The 22,296-nt window shown below is 36.6% G+C and overlaps 1 protein-coding gene across 3 annotated transcripts in view; it reads left to right on the top strand.

Annotated features, from left to right (window-relative positions):
- LOC133528213 (uncharacterized) overlaps positions 1–22,296 on the top strand; it is a 53,276-nt gene that overhangs the window by 10,752 nt on the left and 20,228 nt on the right. Inside the window, exon 1 of one of the 3 annotated variants that reach the window (XM_061865487.1) lies at positions 21,770–22,101. The exons of 1 other annotated variant lie outside the window; for it this stretch is intronic. In XM_061865487.1, coding sequence (XP_061721471.1) covers positions 21,877–22,101 — 225 coding nt within the window. In that variant the 5' untranslated portion in view covers positions 21,770–21,876. Of the gene's footprint in view, positions 1–21,769; positions 22,102–22,296 lie in introns of those variants that run through there. One more of the 3 variants, XM_061865488.1, reaches the window with a different exon arrangement.

Below are 22,296 nucleotides of genomic sequence, written 5' to 3'. Positions count from 1 at the left end.
ATGCCTTGTCCAAAACCGGATATACCCGCAACCTATTTCGGACTTTGCCCCTTAGCAACCAGAGCAATGAAACTCATTAAGTTCTTCAAGTCCCAACCCAGTACAGCCTTCTCGGACCCATTTTTTGCATTTAACGTTTTTTCTTTGAAATTGTACAACTTTTGCTGACAAACTAAGCAAGACAGCAGTGACCAAAGCGTTCGTCAATCTGAAACTATAGTAGGCACACTGCCGTGTCCTGGTTTAACCCCGTGCCCTTGTTTTGGACTAATGTCTCCAACCTCCTGCTTCGAAACCTTGAAATAGTTTTAAAAGACAATCATAATCATAATGAACCTAATTGCATTGCAAATAATTGTTATTATGATATTGGAATTCTTGGATATTTAACTTAAAGTGAATCCATCCGGCTTACTTTCATGAAATTCAAATACGATTATCATTATGAACTATTCAACCACTTATTTAAAAAAATAAAATCATACATAACACATTCATAACAATATGTCATAAAAATGTACTCTGGCGTTACCAAGTTTCCAACGGTGCCAACCCTATTTGAAATCGATGGTTTTACAATTGGAATTTATTTCCAAACCTTTTCGTTAACGATAACGCTATTATTATAGACTGTTAGACTAAAAATAAGCTCTGATATAACACATCTTAAACGAACTCATCCAGCTTTGAATGAATTAAAATTAAATTGTAAAAAAAACGCTAAAATATAAATTCAGTAATTTTTATTAATAACAAAAGTTTCGTGAGTATTAAATATGTTAAAACGGGTCACTCTCGTACAATTTTCGGCTTAAAATAGGTGAGTGACCCGTTTTAACATATTTAAAAATTCATTATTTTATAATTACTCACCATGCCTCCACGCTAAACATCCGGTTCTTAGGGTTCCGTAGCCAAATGGCAAAAAACGGAACTCTTATAGATTCGTCATGTCCGTCTGTCTGTCTGTTTATTTTAATAACAAAAAAACTATAAACGCTTTCAATATGTCTGTGGAACATTTCTAAACTAAAAGTCTTCGCGAAATCACAGACAAGCTTATTGAGTTTCGTAACTAGAAAAGCTTATCTTATACACGTGTGTACTGCTTCTACTCGTATGTTGTTTGACAACCGACAAATAATCCTTTATCACGTGATAAAGGATTTGGGTTACTAGTGTATGTGCACTTTTGCGACACATGAACCAGATAGATGAAATCGTTACCTTACTCAGGTACTTCTTTCATGAGCCTTCTCTGAAACCTCTTATGTATAAATACTTGCTAATCGATGGTTGATACTAATCGATGGTTGATAAAATATATATGTAAGTTACAGGAAGCTTCAAAAAAGTAAAAATATTTATTCTCGGAATTGCAAAAGAATTTTATTGAAGTTTCCGTTTTGGTCAGAGGATTCTTTTTCTCCATGTAAAATAATTGTATATACGTAATTTCCAAGATTGTACTAAAATTGTGCGAATTGAAAATTTACTTTTCGCACATTAGTATAGAGTCCGTCTAATCTAACTCTTGAAGTCTTCACCGACTGACAGAACAAAGTGTGGCATTATCATTATTAAACGTCACATTGGCAAAGAAACATGACATTTATGACATTCCCAAACTGTCTCATTACAAATGCCATGAAAGTTAGATTGGTCCGATTCTAATCATGATTATGAAGTATCATCAAAGAAAGTATGCCTGTAACGGTCCACCGGCTCAATATTGGCTCAAGTGCGCACATTCTTTAATTAGTGGCATTCATGCGCTGCTGGAAATAGTCTAACTTGCGCGCACGCATGGTTCAATGTTTACGGACTGGTTTGTAATATAACAACACAAGTGTAGGAGTTGAACGACAGATAATTGCAATATTAACATTCGGCAGTGAATAATGTCAGTGTGGTTTATATCACGTCGTTTATGATAATCTTCTTACATACTATTAGGTTTTGCTTATCTCATTATCTACAAATAAGTAGGTTGTGTTCGGGTAATTTCATATATCAGATACTTCTAAAAATCAGATGAAAATCACCCAAATTTCCATAATAATAAGAGTTCCTTTTCGGAACTATCCGACGGTTTTCGATATTGGGAATTGCCCGAATACACTTATAATTAAAAATTTAAAAGTGTGCGCTAAAATGACAGCTATGCAACAAGCAAAATTTTTGTCAAATGGCTGTAATTTATTCTTATTGTATTTTTTGTGATATAAACTTACTTATTTTTAGGGTTCCGTACCAAGAGGGTAAAAAAGAAACCCTTATGGTGCGACTCTGTCCGTTTGTCTGTCTGTCTGTCTGTCTCGAGATCCACTTCAGCTATCGATTTGAAATTTGGAATAGTTATGAATAACGCTAACCCAGATACAATGCTAGTATTATTTATTTATTTTATTTTTATTAACTATGGAAAATGTCTGATATGAAGAGGAGGCAAAATTTCAAAGTCTAGTGACTAGATCAAGTGGGGTGTCATTTGAAAGAGTTTTCACTTTTTTCTTTTTTATTCTCATTGTGTAAAAAAATACTTATGAAGGAAAATGTGAAAAAAATACCATATCAAATTTATCTCCGAAGTTTATTGAAGAAAGTTTTTGATTGTTTTACACTTACAGGAAAAATATAATCAGACCTCTTATCTTGATACCTTTTTTTACTAACAAAAACATTTCCGAATTCAGTTTGCAATTTAACCAACTTCACTCGTATTTATTACACTTGACATTTCTATGAGATAACATGAAAGACACCTTTTTTTCAAATAAAATAATTTTTGAAATCGGTTCACATGATAGAGAATTACCTCGAAAAACCAACATACGTGCATTATATCGCGAAAATTAGTTAGACAATTTGCCGATACAAGTATATAGCATTGTAAACAGTTATACTTAGTATAGGTACTTCTGATCAAAAGTCTATCGGCTTTATAGGTATTTTAATTTAAAGTTAGGCATGGGACCGTTTACACGTGGTTCACACTTAGTGAACTATAAGTATCATATGTTTTAAATGTTCTATTATGTAGACTTTATTTATAAAGTGACTTTATTCTATTTTATTGAATTTACCTAAATATCGAAAACATGTTAGATTCGTACCATTCGTTCACTCTGCGCGATCTCCTAATATTTGGGTCATTCTCCATCTTTTTATACATTTAGTATGGTTTGACGGAGTTTAGACGCAATCACAAATCTGGAGAATGGCCCATTTATATTAAGTTATATTTTTACCCGTTAAATTTTCGTTTATGAATCGGATTTTCTAAAATAGGCCGGCCTTAGCAAATGCTTCTTATAGAGTGGTTTGTATTTACACTTGAGGATCATGGCCGGTGCTCTTATAGATAAGAGGTGTACTTAACGTTGCATAATGTTGATGCAGTTGTAGAGCTATTAGCCCATAAACAAGAAAGTTTGAACTCGGTTAATTATAAGAGTGCTTGAAAACTTTTAGATTTTTTTTCGGAAATTTATATTTAGGATTGTTCTTCAACAGGAAATTATGAGAAAACTCTTTACACGTGGCGAGTTATGGATTTTTTACACAGAAAGAAATATTAGGACTTGCGGTCTGTTCCGAGCGACAGAACGGTTTGTAATAATAAAATCGGTTTTCAGGTATTGTTCAAAATATGTCTTTATTACTTTAGTTCAGTTATATTTGGAATTACTTAATGAGTTCGGCTATTATTATTTTTTCTGTGTAGAACTTTTGCGTTAAAATAATTTCGGATTGGTATCTCTCACCGTTATCCTGCTTCGGGCCCAGAGTCCGCTACCACAACCCCAACTATTAATCGCAATACATTTTTTTTTGTAATACAGTTATTCAATCACTAGGTTGTGTATATCGAGTTTTTAGTCTAAACATGAAGTAAAAATCTGAGATTTAAAACCAAAAACAAATGTAAAATTATATAGGTAACAAGGTCGATCTGTCTCCCAACGCAAAGCGTGCTCGAGCTCCGTCGTCGTGTTATTAATATTGCCTAATAGCATTATTACATTAATTAAATGCTACCAACGAGGTTATAATTCACGACCAAGCCCATTTGTCGAGCCTAGCCTACTGCTATTATACCTATCATTTTCCTTAAAATGTGGACTATAGTTACGAGTATAAGCAGACAATTCTGCGCTGAGTCATTATTTTTTCTTTCCCATTAATAAGTATATGTCATTTACCTGGAAATGTTCAATATTTATTACAATAATTGTTTTTAACCCTTTACCAGGCTGACAATCGAATGTCAGTCTTACTCATCGAAAATAGAACACATGTTTGAAGTACCGCGTATGAGAAATATATATCCCTTAGCCTGGTAAAGGGTTAAATACATACAGGTAAAGCAAGTAGTTTGCGTATTCGGGAGTAAATGATATGTATATAGGGTCAGTTGTCCTAGGTTGAAACAAACGGACACAGTGAAACTTTGCAATATCTCGGAAACTAGGTGTTACCAGTTAATGCCGGCTATCAAGCAAGGACGGGCTCAGGGACCCCCCGCGCCTCTCCAATACGCGATTAAGCCTCGGGGAAAGAGCACGTTGCTGCGCGCGTTAATATAAATTCGTGTGGCAAAAGTAAGTTATTTTATTTATTTTTCTCGATTTTTAACCATGAAATAGAAACGAGTTTGGTGTTATTTAATTTTTTGTTGTGTTCTATGTGTATTAAAGTTTATTTGGAGCTAAATATTTTTAAATATCGTTCACTCTTTGGTGCAGTTTTGTTAAATTGTTTGAATAAACATCCCGTTGTCTCACAATGAAACATGTGTATGTAGTGTACAATGAAACAGGTCTCATGTTCCATTGTATACTATGTAGTTTTATTGTAGACCGAGTGAGAAATTGCAACAAGTTTCCATTTTTACAATAATGTACAATGAATCATGTCTCGTGTTTCATTGTATATTATGTACCATTATGTATTATGTAGAATTGTAGACCAAGTCATAAATTGCAATAGGTTACCATTTTTATAAAATTATTTTAGATTGGTTTTTAAGTTGTTTTTGTGAATATGTTCATTTCAAAAATTGTTTAACAAATTCGTTTTATGCCAATAATCTGGAAACCACCTCCATACATTGCCTTGCAAAAGGCGGAGTAGTCAATGTTTTATAGAGTGTTTATTAAAAACCTATACCATGCAGTAGAGGGCAGTAGAGCGTTGGCTGCCAACTAGGGATTAGAAACCGGTTAATCGAAAACCGGTTAACTGAGATTTTTAGGCTCGGTTAATAACCGGTTTTGCGGATCCACAAACCGGTTAATAACCGAAATTTCATTTCTTTCATAATTTGTTTTTGACCATTCTACTTTTGTTTTTTTTTTCTACACTTTTATCTAAATGGTCAACCTACTTGGCCGTATAGCATTGTTTCACTGTTGATTACCAATGCCATTTTTTGTTGACAATGAAACGGCATTGTAACAGTCCAGGTGTTTCACTGAACACCAAGTTCCAGTACATAATGAAACAAAACCATTATGTTTTTAAATAATTAAAGAATTTATGCGAAATTTGTGAAAGTAAAATACCATGAAAGTTTATGATAATTTGTCTATCCTATGGCAACATATAAGATATTTAACTTTAGCAACGACTGATATAGGATGGTTTATATGTTGAATGTTTCATTGATGGCAAGGTTTAAGGTCACATGTCTAACATTAAAACAGTCGTACGCAATGAAACTTCACGATATTTATAAAACACTATGTTGCCAGAAAGTGTATGATAGCAAGCATAGAGATGCTCAAAACCCTCCCGGGCCCACCTAGTTGGCAATCATGCTCCGTGGACATAAAAGGCGTACCTTTCTTGCAGCATGCCGTACGCGCCGACCAGATTCTCGATTCACAATGAAACTTTAGTTGTGTACAATGATACAAGTCTTTCGTTCTTATATATTTCGGCAATCTTATAAGCATTCCATATGTCGGAAACCTCTTAAATAACCAATTTCAGGGTACCACTATTTTTTCCGTTCCTTTCTCATTAATTGATTTAAAGCATATATGTATTAATGTCATGTATTTATAACACTGTTTCAACGTTTATTAACGATGTTTCAAGGTAGACTAATATTATTACATTTGTTTCACTGTAAAAATTGGAGTGTTTCATTGAAAACATGCATAAGTACACAATGAAACAAAACTCATTTTTTTTAAAAAGGATTATAATACAGAAACTGTTAAAGATAAGTAGAAATCAAGAATGCTATACGATAGCCAACTAAATTGTTTATCTTCGTACGAAATATCATACTCATAACTTTAAAAACAACAGAGATAGGAAGGTTTGAACTTTTGGTGTTTCACTGATCAACAACTTACCCTACTACATAGAAATATCCATCACTATATGTATACCAATACCACTACATTATCCATCGTTACTAACAACAATCGCAAATACTCTTAAGTAACCATACAATTTGATACCAATTTTGAGCCCTAATACGATGATATAAGACCGTCTAATTTAATGCATTATGTATTTTAGTAATGGACGCCACAGGTCTGCGTCGACATTCCTCGCTTGCCTAGATTCAGTCTTGGTTATTCACAAATGCTTACCAACCACTTCTCTTCACATGACCTGTATAAGTGAGATCCCCGGTTACGCATAGTTCTAATAGCAACTCTAAGTTTAGTTATACTGGTGATGGTGATGGTTCACAGTCGATACGAAATATTAAATTTACAGAGCAGGTTTTCCAGTAAACCACACTCGGCAAGCGTCCCATAAAAGTCCATTCGCACAATTTCTTGGATGCCTAGCGAACAAGCCACGCAACGACACAGTCAGTGGTAATAGTTAAGATTTAAGGTTAAGATTCGAGTCTTTTCACTCCTCTGCTTCATGATCTACTCAGTTTTTCAGGCTTTTATAATTAAGTCGAAACATTAGTTCTGTTCAACCGAGTCTGTTGTAGAGGCTTAAATCATTTTTAGACAACTCTTTTGCTAAAACGTACACTACCTTCGTATAAAATTAATGGGTTAGGTACACCATATAATAACGCTCATTTTCTTTTCTGTTACTAATAGGTATTCAGATAACCCTACAAAAATGTTGACGGAGTCTTAATTTATTCGAAAGCTCAAGTCCTCTTGAGTTGCGCTTAAAAATATTCAATTAACTCGACGAAAAGACTCGGAAGTTTTTTCTTTAGCACAGTCTCGTAAAAACAAATAAAGATCTTTAATTTTAGACTCAAAAAACTCGAGTTCCTACCAACACTAAGTAAAGCAATACTGATACGTTGTGCGAGGACGCCGCCAGCTCTTCGGTCACCAGTTACGTCAACCAGACGTTTCGCGATTTCTCCAAAAAACGTATCAGTATTGCGATACAACGAGGAAATGCCGCCAGCATCCTTGGTATAATGCTTCAAGGGCCTATTTTAGATATAAGCTAGTTATAGTAATCATCTGTAAATAAACTTGTCTTAAAAAAATAGTAAAGCAATAAAATAATATCTACAACTAAATTCATGTGCAATGTTCGTAAATAAATAGCTGGTACTTTGAATAAGGAAAAACACTTTGATATTATTATTAAAAGCACCTATTACATTTTCCGTGCTTATAATTTGTTATGATTCTCAATGTTTTTTATTTTTGTAGAGATTTTTCAGGGTGTAAAAGAAAAATTATTAACTGTTAATTATTTACTATATTTAAAATCAAAAAATCAAAAATCAAAATATTCTTTATTCAAATAGGCCTAGCAACAAGCACTTTTAAATCGTCAAATTTTACAAATATCATCTTAATCTAAATATCAGAGCAATTTATTGATGCAGTTATTATTGTTCTAAAAAAAACATTGAACTATTATAGATATGGTAAACTTAATAATAAGAATTTCATAAAAAGATCGTCATACATCAAAATTGTATAAAAATACTAGTCTAGAACCTTTCTAGAATAAAATCTAAATGTCAAAAAATACGGTATATATATACATTGAATTATCAATTTCATCATTAATAACATAACAATAAATAATTCATTCTTTACAATCACACTTAATCCCACGGTGTTTCATCATTCATGTAGTCTTGTGTGCTATAATAGGCTTTAGAGATAAGCTTACGTTTTACATAATTTTTAAATTTACTAACAGACAATTCAGTTATAATATTAGGAAGTTTATTGTAAAATCTTACACAATTACCCATGAATGATTTCTTAATTTTATGGAGCCTAGTGAAGGGCACTGCGAGCTTATGCTTATTTCTAGTATTAATATTATGTATTTCACAGTTTTTCTTAAAACTGGCAATGTTTTTATGTACATACAGAATATTCTCATAAATATATTGACAGTGTACTGTCATTATGTTAATGTCCTTAAACTTATCTCTAAGTGTGTCTCTATGGTACATTTTATATATTGCACGAATAGCCCTCTTCTGCAGAACAAAAATGGTATTTATCTCTGAAGCACTACCCCATAGTAAAATACCATATGACATAATGCTATGAAAGTAACTAAAGTAAACTAATCGAGCTGTTTTCACGTCTGTTAACTGACGGATCTTGCTCACTGCAAAAGCTGCAGAACTCAGTCTATTCGAGAGATTAGCAATATGGGGACCCCATTGTAGTTTAGAATCTAAAGTTATACCAAGAAAAACTGTGCTATCTACTAGTTCCAATTCCTCATCCTTGACAATGACACCTGTTTGCTCATTCCTTATGTGACTTGTAACAAACTTAATGCACTTAGTCTTTTTCTCATTTAACAATAAATTATTAACATTAAACCAATTTACTACTTTAGAAATAGCATTGTTTACATCACTGCAAGCTTGTTGCTGTCGTTTGACTTTGAAAATAAGTGAAGTATCGTCTGCAAACAATACTATGTCATGGTGGGTCTTTACTAGGTAAGGCAGGTCATTAATGTAGATAAGGAACAGGAACGGCCCCAATATTGATCCCTGCGGTACACCCATAGAGACCAATGACCCCGGTGATCGCTGTCCACTCACATCAACCCTTTGTATTCTACCGTGTAAGTAAGACTTTATTAAATTCAGTGCCGAGCCTCTTACTCCATAATAGTGCAGTTTCCTGATCAATGTTTCATGACAGACGCAATCGAAGGCCTTAGATAAGTCACAGAAGATACCTAAAGCATCCTGTGACTCCTCCCAGGCATCGAAGATCTGTTTAATTAGCTCAACACCAGCGTCGGTTGTTGAGCGACCCCGTGTAAAACCAAATTGTTTGTTGTGCATTAGATTATTAATGTTAAAATGTTTCAATAACTGACTCAAAACTATTTTTTCAAAAATTTTGCTGAATGTTGGTAACACTGATATCGGTCTAAAGTTAGTGGGGTCGGATGTGCTACCTGATTTAAATAAAGGAGTGACTTTACTATGTTTCATTAGATCAGGAAACTCACCGCAGTCAACACTGTTATTAAATATAACTACCAGGTCAGGCGCTACAACTTCTATTAAGGATTTGACAGTATGAACGGAGACTCCCCAAAGGTCACTAGTTTTTTTTACATTAATTGATTTAAACGCCTTTAATATATCTGAGGCACTCACATGTTCAAAATTAAGGTTTCTAGTACATTCTGGGACATTCTCTTCTAACAGTGTAACGGCAGACGAGGGTGATGAATTTAAGTTCTTAGTTGTGGAAGCTGGTACCTCGGTGAAGAATTTTTCAAATTCTGTTGCTACATCTAAACTGGAATCTACGATTTTGTCATCAATTTTTAGTTTAAGATCTTTCATCCTTTGCTTTGATCTACCAGTCTCCACATTAATTACTTTCCACGTTGTTTTAATTATATCAGAGCTAGTTTTTATTGTTTGACTTATATAATTACGCTTAGCGATATGGCAATCTATTTTAAACTTCTTCGAATATTGTTTAACATATTCCTTAAATTCATCACTCGTATTGAACCGCCGTTCCTCATACAAGGCATACAATGCACGTCTTCGTTGATGTAACTCTGCAGTAGCCCACTCACTAAAAACTGATGCATCACTAACCATGACCGATTTTGTAGTAAATATCGCATTATAATTTTCCATAAAAGTGTGAAAGAATGAATTATACATATCATTAGGACTCATGTTGGAAGACAGAAAGGGTAGCGCCTGAATTAAACTTTGTTTCATTCGTTCCACGCGGTCAGAGGTTACTGGTACAAAAGTTATTTGTTTTCGCAAGGTATTTTTCCTTACAGCCTCAAACACCATTAATTGGCCTAAGTGGTCTGATTCTAACTTGCTGATTACATTTTTAGCGGTAGGAAAAATATCAGTGAAAATATTATCTATACAGGTGGCACTAGTGGCAGTCACTCTAGTAGGCTCCATAAACATGTGGTTGAGATTACATGATTTGAAAAGATTCAACAATCTACAACTTACTGTTGAATTTTCCAAAATATTTACATTATAGTCGCCGCATATAAGTAATTTCTTACTAGAAGGTGATATTTTAAGTAGGACGGATTCCATTATGCTTTCAAATATTTCAAAATTACTTAAAGGCGGCCTATACGCACAGACAACAATAAATTGCTCCAATTCTACTGCACTTAGTTCTATAGTCCGCTCAACAGACATGGATACAATGTCCTTACGTTCCTTAAATTTTAACTGACTATTTAATATAATTAATGACCCACCATGTATGGAACTAAGTCTGGTGAACGAACTGCCCACCTGGTGATTATTAAATTGAGGCATTAATTCATTATTATTCAACCAATGTTCAGTAATACATAAAATATCAATATTATAATCATTCAAAAAAAGTTCAATCTGTAAATCTTTTCCTCTAATACATTGAATGTTTTGATGCACCAGGTGGATGTACATTCCATGTTTGCAGTATTTTTCATCAGATTTACTAAAAGCTAAATTGCCAGAGACAGATTCTTTTGTCTTAAGAGCTAATTTAAATTATTGGTTATGACTGGAACCAAAACCAAGTTCATACCGGTCTGCTCAATAGAAGCAGGATAAACTGCCAAATTTTTGGCAGAAATGTCAAACAAATATGATAGCGACAAAGCTATTTGTCTTTTATAATAATTTGAAAGGTATAACTTACCTTTAGTCCAAAAAACCATAGGCATATGGTATTTGCTACCAAATTTGTTAGTGTCAATTATACTAAACTTATCACTATATGTACAAAGATTATATAAAAATATATTTAACTTACACCTAGTGTTATTTTCTGCCTCTGACATTTGATCACAATAGGGGAATGTGAAAATAATAATTTCATTCACTATAAGTGTCTTTAATTTTTCAAAGAATTTTATTAAATTATTTTTATTCACATTACCCCTATTCCCCATAAGAATAAGCAGTGTTGTCTTTGAATTAATAGTACTATCATTTAAAATTCGTTTTGAGAGATTTTCAAGGCTACTATGAGGCAGACAATTGTTGATTGTACTAAGTCCCTTTAAGTAATAGTTTAAAAATGTGCTCATATTGCTTCCAATTTCATCACAGTACATAATGACATTAGGTTCAGGTGTGCTTTGTTGTGTAGTGTGGAAGGAGCTATTATCATTTTGTTGTGATGGAGTCAAACTGTCACACAGGTTCGGCTCGAGTGCTCCACTCGACGAATGACCATTCATTTGCATACAAGCACATGACTGGCCATTGGTCAGAGACTCAACCCGCTCTGAATTTTGCCTAATTTGGGATATTAAATCATCCATGGCTAATCATTTATTGCTCCCTTCAAAAATATCATAACATTTATTCGTTCGTTACTGACTTCATTGCTTACATTAGAATTGGTAGTGCTGTGCGTAGAACGATATACATTCTATCCTGATATTGGATTCGTATTTCTATAATTAAATAGGTACAATAGAAAAACAAAATATAAATAGAGTACTGTCCAACCGAAGTTCAGGTTTCGGCATAATAAAAATCATGTTTCGGATGAAAGTTCGTTTTCGGCCAAAACTAAAGCAAGATCGAACCCGGCCGGTCAAAAACCCGGTTTCGGTTGGACACTAATACAGAGCCTAATTTCCGCAAATAGGGTATAGTTGACACCGTGAATCACACCGCCTTCTCCATTACATCTAGATCTCGACACTAACCGCAAGGATGCGAATTCAATAAGCATCGATTACAAAGCGATGCCAACCAATATCGTTGACTCGATATCGATACCAATCGAGTCGGCGGCGCTCGCAATTGATTAATAGCTATGGTACCTAATTACATCTTGATCTCGGTACACATGTCAGTGTATGTTACACCGATACCTACGCTTCAATACGATATGCTGCTAAATGACATACAAGTAAACATGGAAGAAGAAAAGAGTATGGAATGGAACATAGTGACTCCTATATATTTAAGGCTTTTTAATTACATACGACATTACGACATCGCTGTTTTGTAAAATCGGGGTGGCGGTGATCACAAAATTTTACATATTCATCGTTTAGAACTAGAGATACAACATGGGACATCTGTTTATCGTAATATAAGATACAGCGATACGTATATTTTTTTATTGTAGATGTAGAGCTCACAAATATAATTTTGGACCCGTGTTTGTTACCTTTTCATTGCCTCAAGATATTAAGTGGCCCAGACATCAACTGGTACCTAGTCAACAACAAAAAATCTAAAGTAGATTGAATAGAATTGGCTATAAAACGTGTAAGTAGACGTATACAAATAGTAAGTAAGTATAATAAAATAATACCTATTGTTAGTATAACAATATTTAAAACCAGAACAAAACAATATAACCTTTATTGTTTCCCTTGCGAATTAAAGAACAATAAGACCATCAAGCCTTATTTCTTTGTGTTCACCTATTAGGTTATAGTGCATAACTGATTAGTCCAATCGCTGTTCTAGTTTGAGCGAGTCGACGGCTCAGACAAACCAGTGAAAGGCACACCAGATGCGTAGGCTACAAATCCCCTTTCGCCTTTCCCAAAATCGAAATAGACCGATTTTAATTTTTTTGTCAATTTTTTTCGTCAGATTATGATAAAATTTGATAAAGTTTGAAGAGCTCCTCATTCTGAGAATAAACATAAAATCCCAATTTGGGACAAAAGAAATATGTAATTTTCCGTTGAGTTACGGAAGATTATTTAGGAAATCCGGTGAAATTGCGTTTATATTGTACAGAATAGTGAACTCTATCTACTAGCCTTTGATCTAAATTTGCCGAAAAAACGACATCAAAATAAAAATCTTGCCATTTTGATATTAGTCTCCGAGCACTTCCGAACTTTATGGAAACCTTTTTCGACTTGCACATTTCTACAGGCAAACTTGTGAATCTGCAATTTTATTGAAGTTGAAATTCAAACATTTAAGTTAAGTTTCCAAATCCGCCAAAGTAGTAAATCTACCATCACTTTGCCGTGGATAAAGAGACCGAGAATTTTTTGCGACGCCCTGTGAAATGAAATAAAATGTTTGTACCCCATCTCTTTTTGTATGTAATTTGTATATATAAAGGGGGCTGGGTGTCTAAGGCTTCGCGACCCCCAATATAAAAAATACTGCGGCAAGCAACTGTAATTGCAGTGCTGACTGCAATCAGAGCAGTGGGTGTCTGCGTCGGCGGACAATGACTAATGGCGGACAAATGGCGCTGCTACATATTTTGACGTTTAGGACTAAATTGTAAACACCGTCAAATAACCGTCTAAAATATTACAAACTATGGTGTTGCTGTTTCGGTTCAGCACAAAATACTTATTTTACATAGATCAATAGGAATGAAACTTGTAGTGAGAATATTTTTCTAAAACTTCCATAGCGCTGCTAGCTTATATAGGTCGTGTCATTCACGAAGACGCGTGCCTTGACTCGGAATGTTATGTTATTAAAGGTTAGATTTGACAAATCTGCGCGTCATCGTGGATGACACGAACTATAAGCACTGCTAGCTTTTTTGGGGCAAGTGGATTGTCGGTATTCGGCATTTATAATTATCATATTCATCACTAATACTACTTAATTTTTATGCCTTATGCGCGTATCAGTAAACACATTACGTGTAAATTCCTCTAATAATTATATTTCGCTCAAAAGTTACGGTTTTTTGTTTAATTCTCACTGCACCCACCTTGAAGTTTTTCTGTTTTGCCTTATGGTTGACTGGTAGAGAATGCCTGGGATTAAGTCCGCCTGTTGTACTCTTTTTTTATGTGCAATAAAGTTTAAAATAAATAAATAATTGTCAAAATCTTTTTAATAATGCAAACACAGGTAGCCTTAGTACAAGGGCCTTCATTGGAAGTGTCTATTCGTTAGGTAGGAGATATTCAGGACAAGTGCAAATATTTTGTGCACTACTACTTTATAACAACAGAATACATAAGTCAGTCACACTATCAATATATTTAAGACAAAATATGGTTTGACAGTATGACAGTCACACGGCAGTCATTTAAAAGTTTCTTGCAAGAGGGAAGTATTGTACATCAGTGGGCGGCCCGCGGCCGTACCACGCACAAAGAAGATCCTTGGCCACTGGACACAAAGCTTGTCTTGATTTTGTAAGGTTTCTTATAAACAGACATCAGTATTGCTATTAAGTCTTTAATTATGTACAATATGAGCCAGCTGTCGTGTGTATTTTTTCCCCTGGGTAAGTAACAACTGTTTCAAATTGGCTGTCATAACTGAAACTATATCTATATATTTATTTAAACTTTATTGCACAAAATATATACAACAATGTACAAATGGCGGACTTAATGCCAAATTCCATTCTCTAGTAAAAATCTTAATGCAGTTTATAGAATACATCTACTTACCAAGTTTGAACAGTATAGCTCTTATAGTTTCGGAAAAAAGTGGCTGTGACATAAACGGACAGATACGGACATGACTAATCTATAAGGGTTCCGTTTTTTGCCATTTGGCTACGGAACCTTAAAAATCGCATCAAAAACTTGATCAAATCAGCCTCCACGTATTTTTTAAGGTTTAGGACTTAGTCAGCTGCAGAGAAAAGGTACCCCCTGCATAGAAGTTTGTATGCAAAGGTGCTAAGCGAATAGTATCGCTGGCTGTACAATTGGTAGAGTGAACAGGATAATATTAAGTTCCAATTGTTACAAACATCCTTTAAAAATTAAAACTCTGGTCACTCACTCACTTTTGAACCCATTCTGACTTCATTCATTTGATTTACGATGATTGAAACTTAAAATACGGCAATAAATGCGAATAAATTAATAAAAAGGCAATGACCATAATGAGCGCTTGATAGGCTTGATACCAATATTTACCAAGAGACAATTCTGGAAAGTCGTATTACAATTCCCGTTTTACTCAAACGTGCACTCTAACGCCATGTACTAAAGTTTGTTTTAGAAAAACACGAGTGTAGTATACTCCATTTTTGAAGGTTTCGCAGGTTAGGAGCATATAATATACAGCATGTAGATATTTCTGAAAGGTCGTTAGACTCGTAAATTCATGTATGTTTTAGGATAATTGATTTATGATACATTCGTGTCGTGATATAAACGTTGCGAATGAATTTTTCGTGTCGTGATTAATTTATGGCTATAATAAAATCCATTTTTAACCAACCATTTGTTAATATGGCGTTAGTAATTTATAATATCCTTATTTATTTATTTAGTAGTAACTATGTAAATACTCGTACTTGTATTCAAGAATCATTTTCATTGTTGGGTAAACTTTTTGATTAAGTATTTCATTTCATTTTTGTTTGAAATATAAGTTATACCTACACGGTGTAACACGAGGAACCCGAAATATTTTACCCACGCACTCCTGAGGCCAAAAGGAAAAAATGTTATATGAGTTTAAGTAAAATTCGACAAAAAAAAAATCTGATTTTTTAATGTATTTGTACATGAAAGTAAACTTCATGGTAAAACTAGCACTCGAATTGAATTTATACATGTTTTTTTGTAAAACCTATTTTTGCAAAGGTCACTTTTTGACATGTATCAATAAGGATATTCAGACTACACCGTATAATGTTATCATCACCATCAAAAAGGCGTTTTGTACTAAGTTACAATAAGGAGATGTTTTTTATTTATTTATTGGTATTATTCTGAGACTAGGCGAAATCCAGAAGAGTCTATATATAGGTATATAACATTTTAGTCTCTAAATGTGATCAGGAATACACTGTTAAAATCTTTCGGTTTCCTCATGTTACACCGTGTATACGTTAATATTATTAACTAAACTAGATTTTGCTTGGTGCGCGGGGCCCGTGGGCCCCGCGGTGTGCATGGTGCTGTAGTTGGTATTGTTGTTTTTGTAGTTGGTGCTGTTGTTGATGTTGTTGTTGATGAGTTATTGTTGTAGGTGCCGTTGTTTGAGTGAAAAAGTTTGTTTTCCAAAGGGAAGAAGTGTTGCAGTTGTACTTTTGTTGCGCGTGCGAGCATGCACTCGGCCTTGCGTATGTTGTTATTAATATTGTTGTTTATGTGTTGTTGTTGTAGTGTTTGTTGTTGTTGCTGTTGTTTAGGTGTAAAAGTTTGTGTTTTCCAAAGGGAAAAGGTAAAGCAGTTGTACTTTTGCTTGCAAGGAATGGTCCGCGTGCGAGCACGCACTCCCGCAGCTCGGCCTTCGGCCTCGCGTGCTTGGGCGATCCAATGGGACGCTCCGGGCCTTCGGCCCTACGCGGAGCTCGGCCTTCGGCCTTCGCAATATAGTTACTTTGGGGGTTGAAGGGAAGTTGGAGCGTAAACACGACCCAATAGTAAAAGTGTCTTAGACAAGCGAAACGGCGGGCCGGAGGCCGAAGACACTTTTACTATTGGGTCGTGTTTAAGCTCCAACTTCCCCGCTGGCGAACTTCGAAGGGGACGCTTCGGGCCTTCGGCCCTACGCGGAGCTCGGCCTTCGGCCTTCGCTAGCCTCGACGCTTCGCCGTCGGGCCTTCGGCCCGCCGGCTCCGCCTATTAAGACAGTTGACTTGTTGCCGGTTCGCTTTATAACTTTTCCCGTTATTTTTGTTGTTATTAATATAAAGAAGATTTGTTTTCCAAAGGGGAAAGTTAATGCGGTTGTACTTCCGCTTTGGGCCGCACTCTCGCAGCTCGGCCTTCGGCCTCGCGTGCTTGGGCGATCCAATGGAACGCTCCGTGCCTTCGGCCCTACGCGGAGCTCGGCCTTCGGCCTTCGCTGGGTTTCGAAGCTCAGCGTCGGGCCTTCGGCCCGCCGCTTCGCTTATTAAAACAGTTAACTTGTAACCGGTTCGCTCTATAAATGCATTTTTCCCGTTATTTTTAGTATAAAGAATATTTGTTTTCCAAAGGTGAAATGTAATGCGGTTGTACTTCCGCTTTGGGCCGCACTCTCGCAGCTCGGCCTTCGGCCTCGCGTGCTTGGCCGAACCAGTGGGACGCTCCGGGCCTTCGGCCCTACGCGGAGCTCGGCCTTCGGCCTTCGCTGGGTTTCGAAGCTCAGCGTCGGGCCTTCGGCCCGCCGCTTCGCTTATTAAGACACTCGGGGAGGGTTGGTTTCGCTTCGGGATTAGTGCGGGAAGTTGGAGCTTAAACACGACCCAATAGTAAAAGTCTAAGACACTTTTCCTATTGGGTCGTGTTTAAGCTCCAACTTCCCCCTCTCAGGTGACGCTTCGGGCCTTCGGCCCTACGCGGAGCTCGGCCTTCGGCCTTCGCTGGCCTCGACGCGTCGCCGTCGGGCCTTCGGCCCGCCGGCTCCGCTTATCAAGACAGTCGACTTGGTAGAAACGCTTGGGAGCACCGTACGCACGCAGCTCGGCCTTCGGCCTCGCTTTTAGTTGCTGGGGGTTGCACGCTTGGGGGTCGGGGTGAAGGCTCCGGGCCTTCGGCCCTCCGCCGGGGTCGGCCTTCGGCCTCCCAGCCTGAAGCTCGCCCTTCGGGCTCGCTTAACCTACTTGGAAATTTTACTTTGCCCCTGTCCACCGCCATTTTGGATTTTTCCAAAAAACTTTTTTTCATATGGTAATCTTGGCCCCCCAGGCTCGCCGCATGCAAAATCTCAGCGCGCTCGGACCAACATTAAAAAAAGAAAAAAAAAAAGTCGGCCATTTTGATTTTTTTTTTGATGCAGTTTTATTTGTCTCGGGGCCCTCTATGACATTTGGTCGAGCACCCCCCACCTATCACGCACCGTTTGAGAGTTGCCATACAAAAGTAAACTGGCCATTTTTCCGCCATCTTGGATTTTTTCCAAAATTTTTTTTTTCCGTACGAGTCATTGGGGCTCCGAGATACCGCGACCAAAATTTCAGAGCGCTCGGACCTTTTTGAAGTTTTAGAAAAAAAAAAGTCGGCCATTTTGAATTTTTTTTTTCTTATTCAGATTCCACTCGGAGCCCTCTATGACATTTGGTCGAGCTCCCCCGACCTATCTCTCACCGTTTAGCATGTGGGGGATTCGAAAAAAAATCCCATACAAATTTTTTTCGAGCTAAAAAAAAAAAAAAAATTTTTTTTTCGAATGCGGGGGCCCATATGTACCCACATACCGGTTCTCGGCGCTCTCGGACCGTTTTGAAATTTCGGCGCCATTTTGAGTCGGCCATTTTGATTTTTTTTAAATGCCATTCCATTTGTCTCGGAGTCCTCTATGACATTTGGTCGAGCACCCCCCACCTATCTGTCACCGTTTAAAAGTTGCCATACAAAATAAAAGTGGCCATGGTGTCCGCCATCTTGGATTTTTTCCAAATTTTTTTTTTCCATACCGATCTAGACGGCCCCGAGATTCCGTGACCGAAATTTGAGCGCGCCGGGACCGACTTGAAAATCGGCCGCCATTTTGAATCCGCCATTTTGAAAAAAAAATGGCGGCCTCCGAAACTGCCCAGGGTCCTCTGTGACATTTGGTCGAGCACCCCCCCACTATCTCCCACCGTTTGGCCGGGCCGTCAAACATTTTTCTGTCCCGATCCGGTAGACCGAATGTCGGATTTTTCCGGAGGTCACCGGACCGCCCTCTGTACGACCGTACCAAACTCGAATCCCCCCCGCGCCTCCTTCCGGGAGAACAATTCGTGTCGATTAATGTTCGGGCTGCAGCTTTATATAATATAGAAATACACTCGCTTTTATTAATCTTTCAAGTGGCTGCACCTTTTTAAGTTTTTGAGTTATAACTTTCTATCCGTTTTTTGTGATTTCACTTTCCCGCTGCGGAAATTTGTCACACGAAGTGTTAACTTACCTTTTATTTTCCTTTGTTTTGGGTTTTCCTACCATTATTCGTCATCCTTTCTCTTCTTCATTATCAACAATACCAAAGCACTTTAAGTAGTCAAATGTCAACGGATTAAATGCCGTTAGTCAAGAAATGGCTTTTAACTAAATTAATATATATTTGCCAGCTACACTTTCAAGAACAACAACTTTAAAGACTGCACTCTCAGCTTACTATGCGTATGCGCACACGTGGATAAAATACGGTATTATTATGTGGGGTAACACTACTGACGCGCACGATATATTCGCTATGCGAAAAAAATGCCTACGCATCTTATTACACGTTCATCCACGAGAAAGTTGCAGATTCCATTTTTCTGGACACGGCATATTAACCCTCTCGTGCCTTTTCATTCACGAGCGATACATTTTTGTCCGTAAAAACGTCCACCTCTATAAAATAAATTAAAAAAATCGATTCCCTACATTTCATACGATTCATACACTTGTTCTGCCAGAATATAATATGCAATTGTTAACTTGCAAAATATGCTATAATCATTTAAGCGACCGAAAATGAAACTACATTCATGAAACAGTTAAAGTCGTTCCTAACACAAAAATGCTATTACACAGTAGAAGAGTTTCTGCAAGACAAATAAATACAATTTTATTTATTTGTCTTCTAGGAAAACCTGATTTGTAATTATTTAAAATAATTAGGAATAATTGATATTGATAAAAATTTATTTATTTATAAAAAGCATTTTTTATTGCCACATCCGATAGGGGTATTATGTATTGTGACAATTTTATTGTTACCTGACACCTGACATATATACGTACATGTAAGCAATTAAAATTAAATAAATAAATTCAACTAGTGTTACTGTGTGTTGTCTACTGTTACTCTGTCTTGCATAATGTTCGAGCGATAATATCAGCCACCAGAATACCAGAATACCAGATAATAGAATGGTATGTAACCATTTTAGATTTTTCGATGTTACCAGTAGGCCCTCCAAATTCATAAGTCGAAAGAACTCACTGATGGAACGAAAGTGATGACGTCACGAGTCTAAGCGCGCCTTAGAAGGAGGCGCCTGAGTCACTGCAGCCTCAGGCTCGACGTTTATGGTCGCGGCCAGACGACGACCCATCCAAACAAACTGTGACCTTGTCGCAATGCAATACGATTGATTATGTAATAAACTGTTTTTAAGTTTTGAACGCGTCAATTATTTGGTTCGATTACTAATGATGTCTCGTCTGAAGGTTTTCAAAACAGGCGAACTTGCACAATTAGAAAATGTTTGAAAATATCTCACATATTTGTATGGTAATCGATGGAATTTCCATAATAGCAATCTCCTTTATTTGTTGGTAATATTTTCCACAATTTTCCATGCATTTTGAAAACTTACTAGTGATATTAGATTAGTAATTTTGCATACCTAATTACCTACCCTGCCCTGGGTTGGTTGCATTGCACTTGCAACAATAATTCCCAACTCTTCGCTGTGGAACTTAGAAAAACTTTTAGTTATAAAATAAAGAATCTGTAAGTACCATAGAAAAGTGAAAGGAGAGTTAGAGCTACGCTTAGATCTAATCTTTATGTAATGTGACAATGCATCCTACTTAAACGCCTACGTGATATGCCTGATAAAATAACAACAATTCCGGCGCACCATTCCTCTAGCCGTATGTACACAAATCTGCAACTTATTTCCAAGCGTCCAAGGCTTAAGTACCTAAACTTGTAAGTATTTAAATATTGATAGAAGCTTAGATATGTATGTAGTAGAAAGTGGAACAGATGTGAGCATATTTGCAAACATGTCTGTCTAATTAATGTTCACCTAATATGGTCCGGTATTTACTAAGGATATCCGTTGAATTTTTACTCACATTGAGATTGAGATTCCCACAATGCAAATTAATCTTAATCAAAGGTTTTCTCGGATTATCAAAGGCTTATTGTAGACATCTGTTTTCTAGAGATCTTACTAAAACGACACTTTATCAAGTTAACCACAAACTTCTTGAGAGAATCTCAATATTGTCTTTCCAACAATACGATATCTAAAACTCGTGAATATAAACCTTATTCCCGCGGCATAACTATTATTTCTTAAATAAACAATCACACTTACGACAAATCATATATACCGTTGTCCAATCCCTTTTGGCAATCGATTTTGCGACATACGTCGGAATTATTAAGGTAGTGGTTTACAAAATGAGGTGTAGAATGAGTTTGGTAAGTCGGGGTCAAGTAGCGGTAAAGCACTAAGGTCAGGGTTGGGGAGGCCACGTGGCCGTTGCTAGGCGACGGGGGCAGCGACAACAAACAACCCTGTACGACATTCCGCACCCAGCCTTGGGGTGGTAAAGACGGTTACAACTTTGCTTGAGAAAGTTCAAAGTGTTGTTTAGTGCATTTAAACAAATTTGCTTCGAAGTTTTCAGTTATTACGATTATAAAATTGTGTCTAGTAGTAGTGGAAAAAAATACAGGGCACGTGGTGTTTATTTTATTTTTAAACCAAGTGATTAAAATTACCACTTAATTTTCAGACACAAATTATATTATTTATTTAAATGTCGCATTTTAAAGAACAATTATTTTCTATATAAATAGGAATCTCGTCAATGAACTACATCACGAAAAGAAGTGATCCTTATCCCAGTACTGTTCCTCTCAAAGTCCCGATCGCAATGGAGACCCGAGATATGTCCCGTTCTCTGGACAATGTACACTGGTGGGAGCCAGAGCACTGGAAGACGAAAAAGCTTCGGAGTACGTCCTCTTTGTCCTTGGAAGGAGCAGACCCAGCGGACATCAGGAATGGCTGGCTTACTCTACCGGATCCTAAGGTAACGATCATTAAACCAGTATGATTTCTTTGAATAAGGTATGGTAATGAGGACAACCTAATTATCGATAGAGACCCCAGACATCTCCCGTTCGCTGGACAACGCGCATTGGGAAGAGCCACGGCATTGGAGGTTGAGGGATTTTTGCAGTAGGTACTTGTCCCCGTACAGGGTCCTAAGTGAAGTGAAGAGAGC

The sequence above is a fragment of the Cydia pomonella genome, chromosome 19, assembly GCF_033807575.1.
Source record: "Cydia pomonella isolate Wapato2018A chromosome 19, ilCydPomo1, whole genome shotgun sequence".
Taxonomy (NCBI): domain Eukaryota; kingdom Metazoa; phylum Arthropoda; class Insecta; order Lepidoptera; family Tortricidae; genus Cydia; species Cydia pomonella.
Note: the sequence above shows the minus strand (reverse complement) of the source record. Positions and strands in the feature narration are given on the sequence as shown.